This window comes from Pelodiscus sinensis, chromosome 1 (genome assembly GCF_052426305.1).
Source record: "Pelodiscus sinensis isolate ZL-2025 chromosome 1, ASM5242630v1, whole genome shotgun sequence".
In the NCBI taxonomy this organism is placed as follows: domain Eukaryota; kingdom Metazoa; phylum Chordata; order Testudines; family Trionychidae; genus Pelodiscus; species Pelodiscus sinensis.
Genome location: NC_143052.1, coordinates 240,115,130 through 240,137,672, shown reverse-complemented (window position 1 = coordinate 240,137,672; position 22,543 = coordinate 240,115,130). Strand labels below are relative to the sequence as shown.

The following is a 22,543-nucleotide window of genomic DNA, read 5'->3' as shown; positions in this document are numbered from 1 at the left end:
TTTTTAGGCAACTAATTCATATTCAAAATATGTTACCAGTGATTAAGGCCTTGTCTACATTTGCAAATTTTGTCTAAGGATGAAAAATCCTGACCAATCAGTTAACCGATTGAACATTAGATTAACCTAATGTTTAACCAGTTAACCAGCTAAGTGGGATCCCGGGAGGGGGACTCCTGCTGCCAGCCCCAGCACTGGAGCTGTTGCCGACCCCCAGTCCCAGTTCTGGGGCAGCCTTCCACCCGAGGCAGGCCACAAGCAGGAGGCTGCTCCTGGGCACCCATTAAGCATTACCTGGTAAGGTTACCCGTTCTAGAGGTGTAAGTGACTAGTCGACTACCCAATAAGCATGAACTCGACTAGTAAGTAGGAACTAGACTAGAAGCTATCAAAGAGAGGCAGCAGAGGAAGGGGGCATGACCCAGTGCTGGGAATGCAGGGAGGCAGAGGGGAAATGGCAGGAGCAAGGATTGAAATAGTCCTGCTCATGCAGGTCCTACTGCTACTCCTCTCCCTTTGAAATGTACAGGAGCGGCTCACAGCTCTTGTAAATTTCAAAGGGCAAGAGGCAGGGGAATGCTGAGTCTCTCCCTTTGAAATATACAAGAGCTGCCAGCAGCTCTTGTGCATTTCAAAGAGAGACAGGCAGTGGGAACCACTGGGTCTCTCCCTTTGAAATGAACAGGAGATGCCAAGACCTTTGTACATTTCAAAGGGAGAGAGGCAGTGAGATAGTGAGCGCCCCATTACCAGCTAATCCAGCTGGCGATGGAAATTCCATCATCGACTCAATTAGCTGATTAATCGAAATTTAACATCCCTAACCCGTTCATATCCCTAGTTTTGTCTCCAAAAATACTTGTTGATGACAAAACCCAGGGAGAGTCCACATTGTGACGTGACAAAAGTCACAACAAATGCCCAATTTTAGTGACAAAAAATTTCCACCTCCACATGAGACTTTTATTGTTGACAATCATGTAGTGTGTATTCTATAGTAGGGTTTTTTTTTTTTCAAGTTTATTGACCTCCAACAGGTTCCCCACAAAGCCCAATTAACCACTGTGGCCAGCATTTGAACTCTGCTGCTCCACAGCCATGTAAACAGGTAAACAGATGCGTCCCTCCCTCCTGCAAACCCCAGGAACATTAAAGCCGCATTTCCTAGTGTCTGGCTCACTCCGTGGTGGTCTTCCCGGCATCTTCACAGGGGTGGCTATCGCTCAAAGCACTCTTCTGCTTGGAGCAACAGAGAGCTTTTGGTGTGTTGTCAGTGTTATCAGTGTGTAGGGTAAAGAATCATAGAATAATAGGACTGGAAGGGACCTCGAGAGGTCATCGAGTCCAGCCCCCCGCCCTCAAGGCGGGACCAAGCTCCGTCTACACCATCCCTGACAGATGTCTATCTAACCTGTTCTTAAATATCTCCAGAGAGGGAGATTCCACCACCTCCCTTGGCAATTTATTCCAATATTTGACCACCCTTACAGTTAGGAATTTTTTCCTAATGTCCAATCTAAACCTCCCCTGCTGCACTTTAAGCCCATTACTCCTTGTCCTGTCCTCAGAAACCAAGAGGAACAAATTTTCTCCTTCCTCCTTGTGACACCCTTTTAGATATTTGAAAACCGCTATCATGTCCCCCCTTAATCTTCTTTTTTCCAAACTAAACAAGCCCAGTTCATGAAGCCTGGCTTCATAGGTCATGTTCTCTAAACCTTTAATCATTCTTGTCGCTCTTCTCTGTACCCTTTCCAATTTCTCCACATCTTTCTTGAAATGTGGCGCCCAGAACTGGACACAGTACTCCAGCTGAGGCCTAACTAGTGCAGAGTAGAGCGGCAGAATGACTTCACGAGTTTTGCTTACAACACACCTGTTGATACAACCTAGAATCATATTTGCTTTTTTTGCAACAGCATCACACTGTTGACTCATATTCAACTTGTGGTCCACTATGACCCCTAGATCCCTTTCCGCCATGCTCCTTCCTAGACAGTCGCTTCCCATCTTGTATGTATGGAACTGATTGTTCCTTCCTAAGTGGAGCACTTTGCATTTCTCTTTATTAAACTTCATCCTGTTTACCTCTGACCATTTCTCTAACTTGCTAAGGTCATTTTGAATTATGTCCCTATCCTCCAAAGAAGTCGCAACCCCACCCAGTTTGGTATCATCTGCAAACTTAATAAGCGTACTCTCTATCCCAATATCTACATCATTAATGAAGATATTGAACAGTACAGGTCCCAAAACAGACCCTTGCGGAACTCCACTTGTTATCCCTTTCCAGCAGGATTTAGCACTGTTAACAACAACTCTCTGACTACGGTTATCCAGCCAATTATGCACCCACCTTATCGTGGCCCTATCTAAGTTATATTTGCCTAGTTTATCAATAAGAATATCATGCGAGACCGTATCAAATGCCTTACTAAAGTCTAGGTATATGACATCCACCACTTCTTCCTTATCCACAAGGCTCCTTATCCTATCAAAGAAAGCTATCAGATTAGTTTGGCATGACTTGTTCTTCACAAACCCATGCTGGCTATTCCCTATCACTTTATTACCTTCCAAGTGTTTGCATATGATTTCCTTAATTACCTGCTCCATTATCTTCCCTGGGATAGACGTTAAACTGACCGGTCTGTAGTTTCCTGGGTTGTTCTATTCCCCTTTTTATAGATGGGCACAATATTTGCCCTTTTCCAGTCTTCTGGAATCTCCCCTGTCTGCCATGATTTTTCAAAGATCATAGCTAAAGGCTCAGATACCTCCTCTATCAGCTCCTTGAGTATCCTGGGATGCATTTCATCAGGACCTGGTGACTTGCTGACATCTAACTTTCCTAAGTGATTTTTAACTTGTTCTTTGTGTATCCTATCTTCTAAACTTACCCTCTCTCTGCTTGTATTCACTATGTTAGGCACACCTCCAGACTTCTCGGTGAAGACCAAAACAAAGAAGTCATTGAGCATCTCCGCCATTTCCAAGTTTCCTGTTACTGCTTCTCCCTCCTCACTAACCAGTGGGCCTACCCTGTCCTTGGTCTTCCTCTTGCTTTTAATGTATTTATAAAAGGTCTTCTGGTTTCCCTTTATGCCTGTAGCTAGTTTGATCTCATTTTGTGCCTTTGCCTTTCTAATCTTGCCCCTGCATTCCCGTGTTGCTTGCCTATATTCATCCTTTGTTAGTTGTCCTAGTTTCCATTTTTTATATGACTCCTTTTTTATTTTGAGATCGTGCAAGATCTCCTTGTTAAGCCAAGCTGGTCTTTTGCCATATTTTCTATCTTTCCTACACAGCGGAATTGTTTGATTTTGGGCCCTTAACAACGTCCCTTTGAAATACTTCCAACTCTCCTCAGTTGTTTTTCCCTTCAGTCTTGCTTCCCATGGGACCTTACCTACAAGTTCTCTGAGCTTATCAAAATCTGCCTTCCTGAAATCCATTACCTCAATTGTGCTGGTCTCCCTTCTACCTTTCCTTAAGATCATGAACTCTATTATTTCATGATCACTGTCCCCTATACTGTCTTCCACTTTCAAGTTCTCAACTAGTTCCTCCCTATTTGTTAAAACCAAATCCAGAACAGCTTCTCCTCTGGTAGCTTTTTCAACCTTCTGAAACAGAAAGTTGTCTCCAATGCAGTCCAGAAACTTATTGAATAGCCTGTGCCCCGCTGTGTTAGTTTCCCAACATATGTCTGGATAGTTGAAGTCCCCCATCACCACCAAATCTTGGGCTTTGGATAGTTTTGTTAATTGTTTAAAAAAGGCCTCATCTACCTCTTCTACCTGGCTAGGTGGCCTGTAGTAGACTCCTAGCATGACATCACCCTTAATTTTTTACCCCTTTTAGCTTATCCCAGAGACTCTCTACACAGCTATCTCCTACGTTCATCTCCACTTCAGTCCAAGTATATACATTTTTAATATACAAGGCAACCCCTCCTCCCTTTTTTCCCTGTCTGTCCTTCCTGAGCAAGCCGTACCCTTCCATACCAACATTCCAATCATGCGTCCCATCCCACCAGGTTTCTGTAATACCAATGATATCATAGTTGTATTTATTGGTTAGCAATTCCAGTTCTTCCTGCTTATTACCCATACTTCTCGCATTTGTTTATAGGCATCTAAGATACTGATTTGATCTTGCCTCCCTGTTGTGCTCTGACCCTCCTTTCTCCTTGCCATTATAGGCCGTAGTCCCCCCCATTTCCAACCCATCTCCCAGTCCCACACATTCAGCACTTACCTGTGGGCTTTGCTCACCTGTCCCCGTCGAACCTAGTTTAAAGCCCTCCTCACAAGGTTAGCCAGTCTGTGTCCAAACAGAATCAGTGCAAACACAACTGCCAGTGACTCATAGGAACCGAGACCTGTACACACTAGGGATGTTAGAGTTTAATCAACAAGTTGATGCTTATCAGTTAATGGTACTGGTTAAACTCAACCGGCTCCCAGGAAGGCAGCTTCGCTGCGGCAGGGCAGCAACACTTCCTCCCCAGGAGCCGGGCCGGTAGGGGCTGGCAGCCCCATTCCCAGGGAAGCATCACTGGGAGGTCTGCGGTAAAAAGCTACTCTGCAGAGCCAGCAGCACATGTAATCACTAAGATTTGTAGCGGCTACATGGTTACCATATTAAACACTTTTTAACATCCCTAGTACAGATACATTTCTCAAGCCCTATGTGGGAAGAAGTATGAGTGAGACACCTTGCAATGCAGAGCCAAGATAAAGGAACTCCAGCAGTGGTCCCAGAAAGCAAAAGAGACAAACCACCAATTTGGTGCTGCACCCACAACTTGCTGTTTTTATAAGAACTGGACGCAATCATGGGTGAGGATCCCACGTCCACATCCAAGGAGAAGGTAGATACATCTGAATACACAGCGTCAGAAACACCTGTCCAGTAGACAGAAGTTATCGATGAAGAGGTGGAAGCAGACGAAGAGGTTAGGGTCAATCAGGTGACAACCAGAGTGCCAGGAAGCAAGAAATTGTTCTCAAGTCCTGATGTTTGTGAGGACTCTAGGCAACTGTACATGGAGCATGAAGGAAGGGAAGAGATGCAGGGTAAGTCGCTGTGCAGGTGCGTGGCAGAGGTACCACTGGCAGCCACATGGGGCAGGAAGTTGATAGTGCAGCCGGAGGGGGGCATGGCAGCATGGGACAGTCAATTGTTCTAGTAGAGCCAAGGGAGGTTGGGGGCGGAGGTCATGTGGGCTGGTAAGTCACGGGTGTATTGCAGCGGGGTGGGGCAGCCCTGGGCTGTAGCGGGAAAGGTGGGGAGAGATGTTCCAGCCCACTGGGGGGTGAGTAGTCCCTCACTCACCCTCCTTTAATCAGTTAACCAGTTAAACAATATGTTTAATCAGTTAGCCAATTAAGCAGGATTTTATATCCCCAGCGTAGACATAATCTAAGTACCAGATTCAGACTCTCTCCTTCAGCCACAGGAAGGATTCACCCTGAGGAGCAGCAAGCCTGCAGTTTCTACCAGTGAAGAACTGCTAGAGTTGCAGTCACTGCCCTGCCAGGAACCCTGCTAGCAGAAGCTGCCATGGGGATGTACTAAAATCAGCACATCCGCTGGCTACTCCACCTTTTTGTCCAACACCATCCACACTTCTTGGGCTGTGCCAGACACCCATATATCCCCAGCTGGACATGCTTTGTTTTGCACTGCAGAAACTTCCTTCCTGATGGCTTATGAGCTGCCAAGAATTACACGGATTTCAACAGGAGCATTTTGTCTATTTCATTTCAGCAAGTTTCTGCAAGTACGGACACCAAGCTGCGTTTGCCTCAAAATTCATTACTGCTCTCTGGGTATTTGGCAAACTAGTTAATTGTCTCAATTTATCTCCTGATGAACGTGTCAGAGCAGCATTTAGTGGCTATCACAGCAAAAGAGATGCCAAGGACTTAATTGTTCTACCACCTGGACAGGAAGTCCCTCCACCTCAGAGCTCAGGCACACTAGCAGGACACAGCAGTGTGCACTGCAGCGGCCATGGACAGACACTTCTCACCTGGACCCAAACAACTGCAGTAAGAGGGCTGGAATTTACCTCTCTCCCTGGGGCAGCCTCATCTCCAGCCCCACCACACAACAATGATTTAAATGAAGAAAAACAAAACTTATTTGAGTTAAGGACCCGAGCAAAGCAGGGTAAATCTCCTAGTTATAAATAAAAGTTACCACTAGTGAAGTCAAACAGTTCAGCCAAATTACCTCTTTGTTTTCTTAGAGACAAAGAATAGCAATAGATAGCTGAGGACCAAGTAGTGGGATTGGGGGCGGAAGAAAATAAAAAATACAGGATTAATTTGCTAGTTGATAAGCACATCCGTAGTCTGCCTTTGAAACACACAAGAGCCCCCGCGGTGGCTCTTGCATTTCAAAGTTGGAATGCAAGGCTCCATGCGGGAGCTTTGGGAGTCCCCAGCTGATCCCAGGCTGCACTCAGTGCTGCCCCTTTGAAATGAGCCGGGCGCCCCATGACATTGAAAGCAGCAGCACCGCACGGAGTAGCTGACTCCGGGCTCCATGTGGTACTGCCACTTTTAAGTACCTCCTCTTTTCCCCCTCTTGCTGCCTCTACCTGATAGAGGCAGTGGGGTGGGGTGGGGGGGGGAGAAACTAGTCGACTATCCTGTTGACTATCCAATAAGCATTTGCTTTTTGGATAGTTGACTAGTCCTTTACATCCCTAGTTTTCAGAAAACTATCCACAATGACTCCAAGATCACTCTCTTGAATGGTTATAGCTAAATCAGTCCCCATCATTTTATAGGTGTAGTTGGGATGCTCCTGTTTCTGGTGTGAATTAAGTCATAAAGTAGGGTTGAGCATTTGACCAGTCCAAAAATATCTGGTCAACTAAGTGGTCAAAAATTATCAAATGAAATGTCAAAAACGGTCATCTATTTTAAAGTACTAATTTATTAGAACAGTGGCAACACTAATAAAAAAGAGTAACAAATCAGTGGGCTCCAAAAGGCTTAGATAGATATTTGTAAATAATTATAATGACCAAGTTACGTAACTGAGTTATTTTTACCTGAAAACAGAAAGCAAACACACGCTATAATGCAATAAAAAAAGATGGCCATCACCTAACTCAGAGCATTCTTGCTGGAATATTTAACAATGCCTGACTGTGATCAAAATAACAGGTGGTCAACTGACCAGTCTGTCAAGCTTCAGCATAAAATTGAATTCTTTATTTCAAAGGAAGGAATATCTGTGCTTTTAAATTTAACTGTTTTAGGACCCCACTATAACAGTACAAAGAAGTTGCATGAAGAAAGACAAAAGTCTATTTAAAGATTAAAATGCTTGAGCAAAGGAAGAAAGAATTAAAATGACAAAGCGCACTTTTTTTTGTGGAGTAGTCTCTAAGTTCACCTCAGTGTAAACACCCCACTCACCATATGGAATTTAAATAATTAAAATGCCACACTTTACATCTGCAGGGTTCAAATGATAAATAGTTCTTCAATGCTTTCCTTTCACACGCTTAATAGTTTAACTTTTATTTTGGTAAGAATTAACTGTATTCTCTCATGTGTCAGTAGTCACAGGTAGTTCACAACACAATAGCGAAGATGTATACCAAGGATAGAAACCACTTTGGAATGACTCAAATGTTTACTACATAAAATGTTATTCTGCTTACATCAACTGTTTAGACTGGGTTAGAATCTAAATACATGAAAGAACTTGAGTAAAAACAGAATGCCTTAAAAATAACCACCAAAATCCCCTTACTGAGAGCTTTAATTGTAAATAAAATGAAACATGCAGTCTTTCCTCCAGATGAGCAGAGTGGGCAAGAATCTGGTGTATTTGGGTCAGGGAGTACAAAAGCACCAAATGCTACCTTTTTTGGCTTTATTCTGTCCTTTCAAGCCAGCTAGACATGTCCTGCTGGGTTTAGTCATTAGTAATTTGGAGGAGACAGGGCTTGTAGTAGAGATGTTGAAACAGTTAACCAGTTTAACGAGAGCACTTAACTGATTAACGGTTTTGACTCAGCTCCTGCCACCCAACCTGCTGCCTGACCATGCTGCAACCATGGGGATCCCGCCATGGATGGGAGGTCCTGCTGTGAAGCCCACTGGCCTCTCCGAGGCTGGGGCTGTTCTGGCCTGGAGTGGCTGTCTGTCGCTGGGGTTCACGGTCAAGAGTTGGTCAACCAGTAAGCCCAGGCTCACCAGCTGGGGGAGAGAGAGGACAAAGGATGCAGCTGCCCCAAAGCCCGGAGGTTCAAAGGGGCCCAGGGCTGCAGCCGCCACTGTCACGATAGCCGCAGCGGTGGTTGGAGCTCCAGGTTCCTTTGAATCGCTGCTGGAGCGCAACTCTGCATGGTTCTGAAGAGGCAAGAGAGAGGGTATGCAGCAGTCCAAGTGGCTCTGAGGGCTGGCTGCCACCAGCTCCTTCCCTTTTACCCTACCACTTCCAGGGGTGGAGATCTGGGCTTCCCACACACACTTTGCCCTGGGACCTACAGTGGCTGTCAGCCGCCACTGGGTAAGCCTGGTGCTTACAGATTAACCATTTAACACCCCTAGCTTGGGGAAAATCTACCTTGGTGCATTTACTCACCTTTCCCCACCCTGCCAACCACTCAATAGTCCCTTATAGTCTAAATTTTCCTAGCACCACTAATCTAAACTAGCCTGATGGTGGTTTCCAGTAGAAGCTAGGCAAGGCCCTGGCATGATGAATTTTGCAGAAGTCATGCTGTTCGGGAGTGTGAGGCTGGGAGCCAGTACTGATACACAGTGCCTTCAGATCTCAAGGTCCACACCCTCAGCTTTTTCAGGGCTCGTTTCAGTGCAGTGTTCCATGCATCAGGCTCATAAGAACAACCATACTGGGTCAGACCAATGCTCCATCTAGCCCAGTATGCTGTCTGCCGACAGTAGCCAATACCAGATGTCAATACCATACTCCACGTGGCGTTTCAAAGAGGCAGTGAAGCATGGACCCTGCTGACCCCAGCCTCCACGCAGCACCCCCTTACCTCCCCCCCCCACTCATGCTGCCTCTTTCTGATAGAGGTAGTAAGAGGGAGGGAGGAAGTGACTAGTTGACTAGCATGTCGACTATCTGATAAGCAGTGGGTTTTTTTGGGATGGTACTGCCCAGTACACTGTACCAGCACCTCCAGTCAGAGATCAATAACTTTTCCCCGGAGCACCTTTTTTTTCCTTACAAAAAAACCCATTGCCAATAAGCATTTGCTTATCAGCTAGTCAACTAGTTGTTCACATCCCTAAGGCAGACACAGTGCTTTTGCCATTTGTGGGGAGGAGGGTGGCATCTCTAGTTTCATATATGGATACAAAGCACACTTTTGCTGATATTGCTTCATCCAGGCATGCTTTGCTTGCCAGTATAATATGCCAGTACTTCCATGCTGGTAAAGCATCCCTGGGGAAGACAGGGGAGCTGCAGTGGAGAAGTCAGTGGTGTATAGTTGGGGCAGAGGCAGGCTGGATACCACACCCACTCCCCCACCACAAGAATGCCTAGACAACTCTGCACGTACAAGCTGGAAGGAATTCCCTGCTGCCCCTGGGGAGCGCCGGGTCACCGTGGAAGCATGTATGAGAAAGCGGGGAGCCCTGGCGACTGCTGACACAAAAGCCAATCCCTGTCTGGCTCTGGCTGTTAGAGCCCACAGGCGTTGCGAGCCGCAGGAGCAACACCCCGATCGGGTCACACGTGCTGCATCTGACTCACCGCTCCCCGCCTAAACTCTTCTCCCCCGGGCCCAGCGGAACTGTGTTTCACTGCCCGCGCTTTGTGACTCCCACTCCTGAGCCTCGAGGAGCAGCCACCGGGGTGCGGTGACCCGCTGGCTCTGCTACACAGCAGGGGACGAGCAGTCCCGCCTCCTGCCCTGCTCCGGGCCGCCCCCGGGTGCGCGGCCCCGGCCCTGCCGCATGACCCAGTGGGGGAAGTGGGGGAATCGCTGCTCTCCTCCCAGCGCACATCCACCCCGCCTGGCCGCGCCTCCGCCGGCGGCGAGCAACGAAGCATCCCCGGAGCTTGGGGTCACGGGGGGCCGGATACTGCAGCCCCCGGGGATCCCCGCCGCCCCCCGGGAGGCAGCAGGGAAGCGGCGGGGCTGGCTCCCGCTCAGCGCCCGGCCCGCACACGCCGCCCCCGAGAGGGCAGGGCCCAGGGACCCAGCGCCGCCCTGTGAGCAGGGGAGCGGCAGCGCTGCCGGCCCGGGAGGGATGAATGGGGCCGGGCGCCGCTGCCGGGCTCTTACCTGTTGGTCATTCCCGCCGCGACCCCCAACATCCCGGCAGCCGCCTCCCGCCAGGCAACTTCGCGCCCTGCCCCGGGCCAGTTCCGCGCCGCAGCGAGGAGGAGCCGCAGCGGCCGCGGGAGGAGCAGGAAGGCGGAGCGGGGCTGGGGCGGGCAGCAATGGCGCTCCCCGGCCCGCCGCCTGCAGCGCTGCAGCTCCGCCGCCAGGGAGGGCCGGAGCGGGAGGGGATGCACTTGCCCCGCCCCGCCGGGATGGCAGCGGCCCGGGCGCTTTCCCGCCTTCTAGGGGCTGCCGCTGCCCCGGGGGTGCAGTGAGCGCCACAGGCGGAGCGCGCACGCTGCGGGGCTGCCCCAGGGCTTTGGGGGCGCTGGCGACCTGCGCTGGCACAGCGGCCCATTGGGCTAGGCACTGTGCGAAGGCCAGAGATGGGGCTTCTCCCGGGGCTCTCCCCTGGCGTTGGCTGGCCTCTCGGGGGCTGGGGCAGAGCAACTTTTGCCGCCCCCTTCCTCTCGCCAGTGCCCCCCGGCCAGGCTCAGTGCCCCCCCCCCCCCTCCCGGGGGAGCCTTCTGCGTTTGAAGACAGGTTCGACCGGCACTGGTCTGAACTGCCCGCCCTGAACTCAAGGGGAGTTTTGTCACTGTGTCAATGACAGTGGGAGCAGCCAGCTACCTTAGCCTTTTGGTGTGTGCTTCAACTCCTCCTCCTTATTAAAACTTTTAAATGAGCGGGGGCGCGGGGGAAGAGGTAGAAAAGAGAATGAGACTGGAGTAGCTGGGAGAAAGCCATCATGTTCCCTACTTACTTGGCAGCGGAGGTAGTTTCCGCTGAAATCATCTCTTGAGGTCTGTTTTTAAAAGCCGCACTACTCTACTATTCAGTTAATAAATGTTCTCTCTGAATTTAAGAGCAGAGCTGAAGTTGAGTAAAGGACCACTGGTTGCAGTTTATTTTCTTGACTCATGTTTTTCCAGTAGACAGTGAGATGTTCAGGACAAAGGCTGTCCTTGGTCCAAGTCCATTCAAAAATGACCAGACCAGAGGTTTTATGTGTCTAGAGAACATAATCAGAGGGAATGGTTTCATTAAGAAAGCCAAGAGAACTCAAATGAAGTAGACAGACAATGCCCAGAACCAAACAGGACTATTTTCTCAGAACTGTAATTGCCATCAAAACAAAGTTTCATTCTAATTCTTTTTCAGCTGTGTGTTCCACACTGAATATATTATGCAGCTATAAAACTAATAACTTATACTGGCAGATCTATTCTCTCTTTCCCGCAGGTAAGAATGACTCAACACTTGATTGTTTGTTAGGTGCTTATCTCAACACTTTCTATTCTACCGGATTCTATTTTAGCAGCATTATTTTCAAATCCATCTGTACTATTTATTAGTGCTCTCATAGAAGAAGGTATTGCGAGTGCCTAACTTACTCAATTTAAACAAGATTTCTTTATTTATGGATGAGACTCCACTGTCATCAAAATAGCCAACAATATGAATAAAACAAAGCAGAAAAACTAGGGCAGCAAGATGCAGAGAAAACAGGGGCCGGGTATATGGCCTTATATTGACACAGTATCATGATCCGGAATTCAGCAACAAAAACCCAAAGTCTTTCTTTCTTTCTTTCTTTCTTTCTTTCTTTCTTTCTTTCTTTCTAGCACAATGGCTTTTTAAAGAGAAGGTTGGGCTTTTCTTGCACTGCATGTTGGAAAGTATTCTGAATGAATAAAGAACAAGCTGTGGCTATAGTTTTCCCACAAGACTTAATCCTTCAAAGAAGGAAAGGTGGTGACCATGAGATCAGAGAAAATTCTGTTATTGATTAAAATCTGATTCAGTGACAGGAAGCTAAAGTAGGAATGTGTAGCCAATAATCAATACAAAAAATGGCCAAAGCAAACTATCACACTCACGGCATAGGAAGTAACCAAAGACCAGAAATCTACCGTTTCTATGACTGAGTTTGGAAAACTGATCATTTTCCAGTTTGCCAGGGAACAAATACCTGAGAACAAGTACTAACTGACTTGGATTACAACATGTCCCAGAAATCTGTGTTAAGAATGATGCTCTATATATTTATACATACAAAAGCCACATGTTAAAAAGACTATCAAGGTTGCAAAGTCAAGCATACAAAAATGGTAAATAGAAGAATTAAGGTAGTCTGCAACTTTAATTCCGCCCCCTTAGGTGTATGCACTATTTACATAATCACTTAATTCCTCCTCTCTTCCCCCTAAAAATCTTCAAAATCTTTTAAACTTCCCCTGGAAATCATCCCATAGCTGTGATCACTGGTGTGCACTGATTATCAAATGCTTTCTAAAGGAAACACCCCTTAACAAACTGGCAGATATATTCTGCATTATATGCAGTTTTCAAATGGCTTTAGTATAGCCCCATATCAAACACAATGCACTAGTAAGCTACTGCTAAAATCATGAAGGCATTAGTCATCACAGAGATGATCGTGTACAACAGGTGTACAAATTCAGCTAAAAAAAAAGCAGCTTTTGCAAATGGTGCTGTATGAAAATCTGGAAGTTGATGGGTTTCAATGCCTGCCCCCTCCTCCAGGGGGAGGGACATACCAGTCCAGGCCAGTTTGCTGATGTAATCTGTTCTCTTTTTTCTGTTCACTGGTAGTATGCCATATCATAGAACCTCAACCAATCTGCTACTGTACAATATACATTCTAATTAAGTTGTGAAACACACTGTAGTTTGGCCTATGCTTCTGGCCTTGTATACACAGACCTTTCTCTGAAAATCCCCTACTATTGCTGAAGTGCCAATGGTAGCAAGGTTATTGTGTAGATTAGTCACTTGCTTTGACCATGCATAGGTGACCCGAAGTGTTGACACCTGTGAAGTAAAACTGTAATTGCAGTTGGTGGTGGGATAGTTTGGGGAGGCAAAGGATTAACTGGTTACCTGGTAATCATCAGCCTTACCAAGGTAACTAGATAACTGGTGGCCTGGCCTGGCCTGGCCTGGCCTGGTTGGGCCGACTGTACTGCGGGCGAGGGGGCCGCCCCCTATCCCCAAGATACTTGTTAACCTGTTAAATGTAACATTTAACTGGTTAACATTTTAAATGTGATTTTACATCCCTACTGTAGGTACAGCTGTACAACCAAACTGGTAAAAATACAGTTATCTGCCTTCTGACTGAAATGAATTGCTGTGAGCATTCAACACCTTTAGTTAATGTCTTTGTTTTGGTTTCTTATTTATTTCCAAGATAAATTCAACTTGATGGGGGCAATCAATAAAGTAATTGTAGGGCATGTCTACCCTCAAAGCACCCTCTGCTGGCAGAGTGTGGCACTGCTGGAGCTCTCTGCCTCAATTTCCTTCTCCTCTGCGGATTCTCAGCCTCCCCCACACAGTATAATAGCTTAGCTGTATGGCCAAGTCAATAAAAAACAAAACAAAACACACACAAAAACAGAAAACCACACCCTACCGCCTTCTGTGTTAACAAAAATCCAAACAAATCAATACTGCTTTTGTGTTACTTGGACTCCCTGCTGGCCCTCCTTGTGGTCCTCCTTATAAGTCTCTATGACTCTGAAATACAGCCCTGACTCCTGAGGTACTGCTCTCTGAGTCTCTATGCTCCCTTTTAATCTCTCTGGCTCTGAGACAGAACACTAACACCCAGGTGGCCTCTTGTGAGTTTCCTGCTTCTTCCACAGCCTACTTCAGGAATTCAACTTGCCCCCTCAGCTCCATCTACTTCAGTCACGTCTTGATTCTCAGCTTTCACATTTTTAACTCCCACTCTGCACTCCCAGGTCCTTAAGTGCTCCCTTGCTATGTCTTTCTACCCAAAGTTCAGGTTCTTCATAGGTTTTAATGTCCTGTCTTCTCGCATTAAAAACTTTTACCCCTGTGGGGGACTTGCCTTTTTTCCTCTTCAAGAGTCAGACCATCCTTCTGTGTCCCATCTTTCCACACCTAACGCACACAGGTTATTTATTCCTGCCAGTGGTGAGGCATTTCCTACACTGCTCCTTTTTAGTCCTCCAAAATCTGCCAGAGGATTGCCAGTGCCTACCTTTGATGCACCACCTGCAGGTGTTAAATGTCTTCCATTCTTTTCCCTTTTGTTAGGAGAGGTATGCCAGCCTGGGAAGGTGGATGATCCTGTCAAAGAAAGCTTTCCCCTAATCCCTCCTTGATTGGAAGAAAGGGGGAGTCTCATGATTCTACTCCTTATGTCAGATGCAAGTCTGCCCCGATAGTGTCCCCTGCTGGCTGCGCAGGGCACAACAGGTACTCTCTACCTCAGTTTCCTCCTCCCTAGTAGACTCCATCAGCCTTCCCCATACAGATTAGAGTTGATGCCATGATTTAGTCTTCTGGCCTCGTCAATAACTAAACCTTAATCTGTTCTGAAGGCCTGGTGCAGGGCAGCAGCAGATGTCGGCTCCCTCTACATACTTATCACGTTAGTGGGAGCCCAAGTGACCCAGCAGTCCGCTGTGCTCTGCTTCACCATAGCAATGGGAAGCAGAGTACCTGAGCCCATCCTAGAGCAGGAGAGGGAGGGTGGAATGGAGGTGTGCCAGGAACAGGGCCTGCAGTGGGGGAGAGGAGTGTTGCTTCAGGGCCCACACCTGGGCATTGGGGGTAGGACTGCCCTCGACCCAGTGCCCCACTCAGGATGGCCCTGTTTGCAGTCTTCTAGATACAGAATTTGTATCTGCATCCTGTATCTTCAAAAATGAGTCATGAGTATCGGCATTGACAGCCACGGATGCAGGTACAGGTGGATATTAAGCAGATATCTGCAGATTTGCAGGGTTCTACTAATTAGCTCTATCCCTGTATTTGGGAGACAGCTAATTATGGGACAGGTGGAATTATAGAGTGCAGGCTAAATCTATGGCTCCTGGCTCTGTTACAAAAGCCCTGAATAAGTTGGGATACAGATACCTGACAATCACACATTCCCTTATATTCTTCACTGTCTTAACTGCCACTGTGAAACTCTTTCTTCAGTTATTAGACTAAAAATCTCTGTGTGCACAAAAGGGCTTTCTTAGTTAAAGGTTCTGACCATTGGAAGATGCTGCCCTTGAGAGACTGCTGGGCTACATCTACACTGGCATGATTTTCCGGAAATGCTTTTAACAGAAAAGTTTTCCGTTAAAAGCATTTTCGGAAAAGTGCGTCTAGATTGGCAGGATGCTTTTCCGGAAAAGCACTTTTTCCAGAAAAGCATCCGTGGCCAATCTAGACATGCTTTTCCGCAAAAAAGCCCCGATCGTCATTTTCGCGATCGGGGCTTTTTTGCAGAAAACACTACTGTGCTGTCTACACTGGTCCTTTTCTGGAACAGTTTTCCAGAAAAAGACTTTTGCCCGAACAGGAGCAGCATAGTTTTTCCGGAAAAGTACTGATGATTTTACATTAGATCGTCAGTGCTTTTCCAGAAATTTAAGCGGCCAGTGTAGACAGCTGGCAAGTTTTTCCGGAAAAGCGGCTGATTTTCCGGAATAACTTGCCAGTGTAGACACAGCCCTGGTGTTTAAATCTGGCAACATCCAGGGAGCATTCTTAGACTAGCATTTAACTTTTGCTTCTTCTCGGAGCAATATGCAACAGCAGATGCTATTTGTATTAATACTTCATTCTTGATTTTGAATGGCTGTAAGCATAGCAGTTAAATGCTTACTTGCAGATTATATCACATGGATTATAGGACTATAATTGCATAGATTATATTAAGATAAAAAGAATTAATTGCTAATTTTGTACTCTGTCAAAGTTAAACAGAAGGTAGGAGGCAGAACTAGTATAGCAACATTAGGTACATTTTTCTTTTGGTCATTCTGCACAGCCTTTTAAAGGTTTCAGCAAAGGTAATTTTTTCCCTTCACACAGAATATCCATCTAAAAATGCCTACTAAAACTTCTAATGAACCAGCAGTTAGCATATGGGGTGAACTCTTCCTTGTATTATTTTCACTCTGTATTGATAAAGTTTCATAACTCATTTGTAGAAACAAGTGTATCTGTTCAGTTCAACCACTGTTTCTGTTGAATTTAGTTTTCACAGAACCATTTATAGAGAACAAAGGTTTATCTTCCACTGTAGTTGAAAAATAGGACATGATTACATTCAGTATATTGACAGACTTACGTTACTGATCAGTTTGACTTCCTCTTTGGTTCAATGCCAAGTTTCTGACTGAGCCGGAGACATGCCTGATGCATTGCATTTTAGTCTTCATGGAAAGCAAAAAAGGAAAAGCATGGTAAGACTATAAGAAATTCAGTTTAGTACATTAATCTCCACTTCTGAAGAATTGGTATATTAAAACAAAAATCCAGCATTTACCAGCAGAAATAGCAACTCTGTGACTAGATCAGTAACTGGATGTGTAAATTTATATTGTTTCCAGTTGCAATAGCAAAAATCTGAAATAACAATGAAACAAGTACATTTAACATTGGTTTAAGTGACTTTTAGTCAAAGATGTTAGATGAACATCTTTTTGTTATCTAAGCATGTGCTCCATATTTATATATAATAGTTGATTTCTTGATTCTAATGTGAAAGTTTATTGCACCAGTCATATTTTGAAAATACAGGGCATGTATTTAAATGCCTATTCAAAGCTGAATAGGCATTTAGACAAACTATAAAAGACATTAAGACAAACTATAAAAAGTATATAAATTTGGTACATACAAATCTTTCTAAAACTACTCCCATTTCTCCCAGCAGAGCACTTGTGTACCACACCCATAATAGAATAATCACCTCTCTCAACCATCCCACATTCCTAAACCTCCCAGCAGAATACATGAACCTTGTAGGATGCCTTAAGGTCACCAAGGCTATGTCTACACAGCAGCATTATTTTGGAATATCTGACATTCCAAAATAACATAGTCCACATCTAAACTATAAGCAGTTATTTCGACAAAATGTCAAGCTTGAGGACTTCTTACTCTGACTCCTGTAACCCTCATTTTATGAAGAGCAAGGGAAGTCAGGGGCAGAGTGCTCTCTCTCAGACTTCCTGCTGTGTAGACAGTGCCAAAAACCAAAATAAGCTATTTTGACTTAAGCTATGCAATTGATGTAGCTCAAGTTGTATAGTTTATTTCAGCTTTAACCCTGCAGTGTGTAGATGTGCCCCAAGATTCTGTCAGGCCAAACTAGACGGGGAGTTCCAATGTAGGATTGACCTCAAAGTGTTTTTTGTTGTTGTTTTTGTTTTGTTTTTTAATCAAGGGATTGTTAGCTCAAGTAAAACTGATCAGAAAATTTCCAATTTAATCTTTTTCATTGGAAAATGGTGATTGGTCAAAGAAAACATTTTCCGTGAATGTGTTGGTTTTGTCACATCTTCCAATAGAAACCAGACAGGTTTCCCACTGCCAGTTTGCTCTCTGCAAAGGCAGTGTTCTCAGGGGTTCCAGGAGCTTGGCAACTCCCTGCTTTTGAGTTTGGTCTGCCAGGCTCCTAGTTTCTTGGTAGTTTGCCGCTTAAGCAGCTGAAACACCAGGAAATTCGTCAATTTAGATACACTTATGTGTAGTGCTGGGGAGGAGCTGGTGGTTGGGGTACATGTAGGTACCAAGTACATAGGTAAGGGTAGCAGAGACGTCTTGGAGGCCAAATTTAGGCTGCTAGGAAAAAGACTTAAATCAAGGACCTCTATGGTGGTATTCTCAGAAATGCTTCCAGTTCCATGCGCAGGGCCAAGCAGGCAGACAGAGCTTCAGAGACTCAATGCGTGGATGAGACGACAGTGTAGGGAGGAGAGCTCTACCTTTATAAGGAATTGAGGAAACTTTTGGGAAGGGGGAGCCTATACAGAAAGGATGGGCTCCACCTAAACCATAGTGGATCCAAACTGCTGGCACTTAACATTAAAAAGATCGCAGAGCAGTTTTTAAACTAAGAGATGGGGGAAAGCCGATGGGTGCAGAGGAGCACGTGGATCGGACAGAGATGTCTCTTAGAGGAGCGTCTACGATAGAGATTCTCTAGGATTTAGTCAGGAGGAGAGGATGGAAGAGGATAAAGTATGGGCCAGATCAGACAAAAAACATTCACATAAAAAAGAATCTGACAAACAAGTTTTAATGTGCTTGTACACAAATGCTAGAAGTCTAAAAATAAGATGGGTGAACTGGAATGGCTCGTGTTAAAGAGGATACTGATATAATAGGCATCACAGAAACCTGGTGGAGTGAGGACAATCAATGGGACACAATCATTCCGGGATATATCAGAAGGACAGAACAGGTCGTGCGGGTGGGGGAGTGGCACTATATGTGATAGAAAATTTAGAATCAAATGAAGTAAAAATCTTAAATGAATCAACATGTTCCATAGAATCGCTATGGATAGTAATTCCCTGCTCTAATAAGAATATAACAGTAGGGATCTATTATCGACCACCTGACCAGGACAGTAATAGTGACTATGAAATGCTAAGGGAGATTAGAGAGGCTATCAAAATAAAGAACTCAATAATAGTGGGGGATTTCAACTATCCCCATATTGACTGGGTACATGTCTTCTCAGGACGAGATGCAGACACAAAATTTCTTGATACCCTAATCTATTAGAGTTCTTTGAAGGGGTCAACAAACATGTGGACAAGGGGGATCCAGTAGATATAGTGTACTTAGATTTCCAGAAAGCCTTTGACAAGGTCCCTCACCAAAGGCTCTTATGTAAATTAAGTTATCATGAGATAAGAGGGGAGACCCTTTCATGGACTGAGAACTGGTTAAAAGACAGAAAAAAAGGGTATGAATAAATGGTAAATTTTCAGAATGGAGATTGGTAACTAGTGGTGTTCCCCCAGGGTCAGTCCTAGGACCAATCCTATTCAACATATTCATAAATGATCTGGAGAAAGGGGTAAACAATGAAGTGGCAAGTTTGCAGACAATACTAAACCGCTCAAGGTAGTTAAGACCAAAGAAGACTGTGAAGAACTTCAAAAAGATCTCACCAAACTAAGTGATTGGGCAACAAAATGGCAAATGAAATTTAATGGGGATAAATGTAAAGTAGTGCACATTGGAAAAAATAACTCCATGTATGCATATAATATGATGGGGCTAATTTAGGTACAACTAATCAGGAAAGAGATCTTCGAGTCATCGTGGATAGTTCTCTGAAAACGTCCATGCGGTGTGCAGCGGCAGTCAAAAAAGCAAACAGGATGTTAGGAATCATTAAAAAAGGGATAAAGAATAAGACGGAGAATATCTTATTGCCCTTATATAAATCCATGGTATGCCCACATCTGGAATACTGTGTACAGATGTGGTCTCCTCATCTCAAAAAGAGAGATACTGGCATTAGAAAAGGTTCAGAGAAGGGCAACGAAAATGATTAGGGGTTTGGAATGGGTCTCATATGAGGAGAGATTAAAGAGACTGGGACTTTTCAGCATGGAAAAGAGGAGACTAAGGGGGGATATGATTGAGGTCTATAAAATCAGGAGTGGTGTGGAGAAAGTGAATAAGGAAAAGTTATTTACTTTTTCCCATAATATAAGAACTAGGGGCCACCAAATGAAACTAATGGGCAGCAGGTTTAAAACAAATAAAAGGAAGTTCTTCTTCACACAGCACATAGTCAATCTGTGGAACTCCTTGCCTGAGGAGGTTGTGAAGGCTAGGACTATAACAGGGTTTAAAAGAGAAATAGATAAATTCATGGAGGTTAAGTCCATAAATGGCTATTAGCCAGTATGGGTAAGGAATGGTGTCCCCGGCCTCTGTTTGTCAGAGGGTGGAGATGGATGGCAGGAGAGAGATCACTTGATCATTACCTGTTCAATTCACTCCCTCTGGGACACCTGGCATTGGACACTGTCGGCAGACAGGGTACTGGGATGGATGGACCTTTAATCTGACCCAATATGGCCATTCTTATGTTCTTATGTTCTAATTTTATTCTGGAAAAAAAAAAATCAAAGAGAAAATTTTGGACTGCCTCAATTCTGTGGGAAATTTTGAAATTTCATGTTTTTGTTCTGACGAGCTATTCAAACTTCAAAATTTGCCATGGAATGGAAATTCTAGGTTCTTACTAGTCATAATCTTGTACCCCTATTTACTGCAACAATAGCACATAACCATAATGATAAAGAAACAGTCTTCAGGTATGCCAACTTCATTCCACAACACTTAAAAGTTAAGGTAAAAAAAATCCTATACTCTACTCAGAAGCTATTACAGGCTGTACCTCCCAAATCCGGGATTCTCTCATCCGGCAACATCTGTGGTCCAGTATGACCATGGATGTTCCTGGATGAGAGAGTCCCGGGGCAATAGGGCCAGAAACTGGGAGCCTGGTGCAGCCCCATGAGTCTGCTAGCCTTAGGGCTACAGCAGCCTGGGCAGAGTGTGATTGGGGCTGTCTGCCACCCAGCAGCGGGGCTGGGACCACAGCAGCCCAAGAGGGGAAGCCTGGCCAGGCTGTGTCAGCCTTGGAGGCAACAGGGCTGCAGCAGCCTGGGCAGTGGTGGCAGTGTGATTGGGCCTGTCTTCCACCCAGCAGCAGGGCTGGGGCTGCAGCCCAGGATGGGACGCGGGCTGGGGCCACGGAAACCCAGCAGAATCAGTGCAGCCAGGGCCACATACTACCAGGCAGCAGGGCTGAGGCAGCCCGACTGAGCAGTGTGCCATGCTGCAGAGGGGCTGAAGCTGCCTGGCCAGCTGGCAGCAAAACAGGGGCTGGCGTGCAGACAGCCCAGCGGAGCTGAAGGAGTTGGCAGCGGCAGAGAGGCTGGTGTCTGGGGACTCCCTTTGTCCAGCAAATTCCCTCAGCTGGGAAAGGTCAGGTCCCGAGGGTTTCAGACAAGAAAGATCCAACCTGTACCATTTAAAGACACATTGGAAAGTTTCAATGCATTTTGGAACCTTAAATTGCAAGTTTTTCATATTAGTACATTTTCTTATTAGACATTTCATTAATAATTTGACATACTCCAAATGCTATAAATAGTACTGTTAACTGCTTTAGATTGTAATGTCTAGATTATACTATTATCAAACAGACCAACACCACCATAATGGGGGACCTTCAAAGTAACTAAACTATTATGTTTGGGATATTAGATATGGAAAGTCAAAATGATACCTTTAGATATGCAAGTTGCTGGCATTTAGAAAATGCAAAAGCTAAGGGAATATGACAATGAAATGGCTAATTTGTTGGTTTTGTGGGGGTGAAAGAGGACTTTATTCTTATCTTGCACTTTACAATGAACAAGGCATTAGAAAACAAGATTCATAAAAATAAACATTAGTATATCAAATCTCCACCTAAGAGTAGCATTTTTACACTCCTTCCTGTACAAGGATGTGAATGAGTATACAAGCTACAAAGCAATGGAGAGTTATATTTATTTTAGTCCATTATGCACATAACGGATTAGCTTTGCTTTAGCATCTTTTCATTTAGAGAAACATCTGTGCGCAAGCATCTTTCTGTTTAAGATTAAGCACAACAAACCTTAAACTTGGTCAACACTTCAAAGTTATATTAGCATAGTTACCTCGGTCAGGGTGTGAGACAGATCCTTCCATTTTATTCCCTAACCTTCCTTCTCTTATCAGGATGAGTTCACAGTGACTGTATATTTTTATCCAAGGAAAACAGACTGGGGGGAGGGGCAGGGAGGAATTGGACAAAAGGCACATATATTTAAATCTTCCGTGGACATAAGAAATTGGATGCTATTTGCAAGAAGAGTCCAACTTTGTGAAAGTATTAGTTCCAGATTAGGGTGGCTGGTGTGTAAATTAAACCAGAGACTCTCTGAAGCAGTTCTCCTACCCCTAACACCACACATTCAGCATTTTTAACCTGTCTCAGCTACTAGTTGTCAGCCATTTGCTGTCTAGTAGCATATGCTAGACAAATAACGGGAACACCAGTCTTTTTTAAAGTTCATTTATTTTTTCCTAATAAGATACACTAAGATAGCAATTTTACATTAAGTTATCTTACAATTATGTTTCTCCCCACACACATTTTCACATTCATTTACCAACATGGTGATCCTATCCCCAAGTCAGGATTGTGCCAGTATTTCTACAGTAAACCCATAACTCACATTATGCAACGTTTTACTTAAACCCTTCTGCTTTTGTGCTGCAGGACAAATCAATACTAGGAAGCCCTGAATAACATTGATACAAATTATCAAAGAAAATAAGCATTCAGAACAAAGGCACACA

General features: G+C 45.0%; 1 protein-coding gene across 3 annotated transcripts in view; it reads right to left on the bottom strand.

Moving 5' to 3' along the window:
- Nucleotides 1-10,853, bottom strand: part of LIMS1 (LIM zinc finger domain containing 1) — a 145,740-nt gene extending 134,887 nt beyond the window's left edge. The window contains exons 1-2 of one of the 3 annotated variants that reach the window (XM_075917915.2): nucleotides 10,298-10,853; nucleotides 2,137-8,384 (exon numbers count right to left, since the gene is read on the bottom strand). In XM_075917915.2, coding sequence (XP_075774030.2) covers nucleotides 2,637-3,833 — 1,197 coding nt within the window. In that variant the 5' untranslated portion in view covers nucleotides 3,834-8,384; nucleotides 10,298-10,853 and the 3' untranslated portion in view covers nucleotides 2,137-2,636. Of the gene's footprint in view, nucleotides 1-2,136; nucleotides 8,385-9,762; nucleotides 9,911-10,297 lie in introns of those variants that run through there. The other 2 variants (XM_014569273.4, XM_075917970.2) reach the window with 2 other exon arrangements.
- Between the last annotated feature and the right edge of the window lie 11,690 nt (nucleotides 10,854-22,543).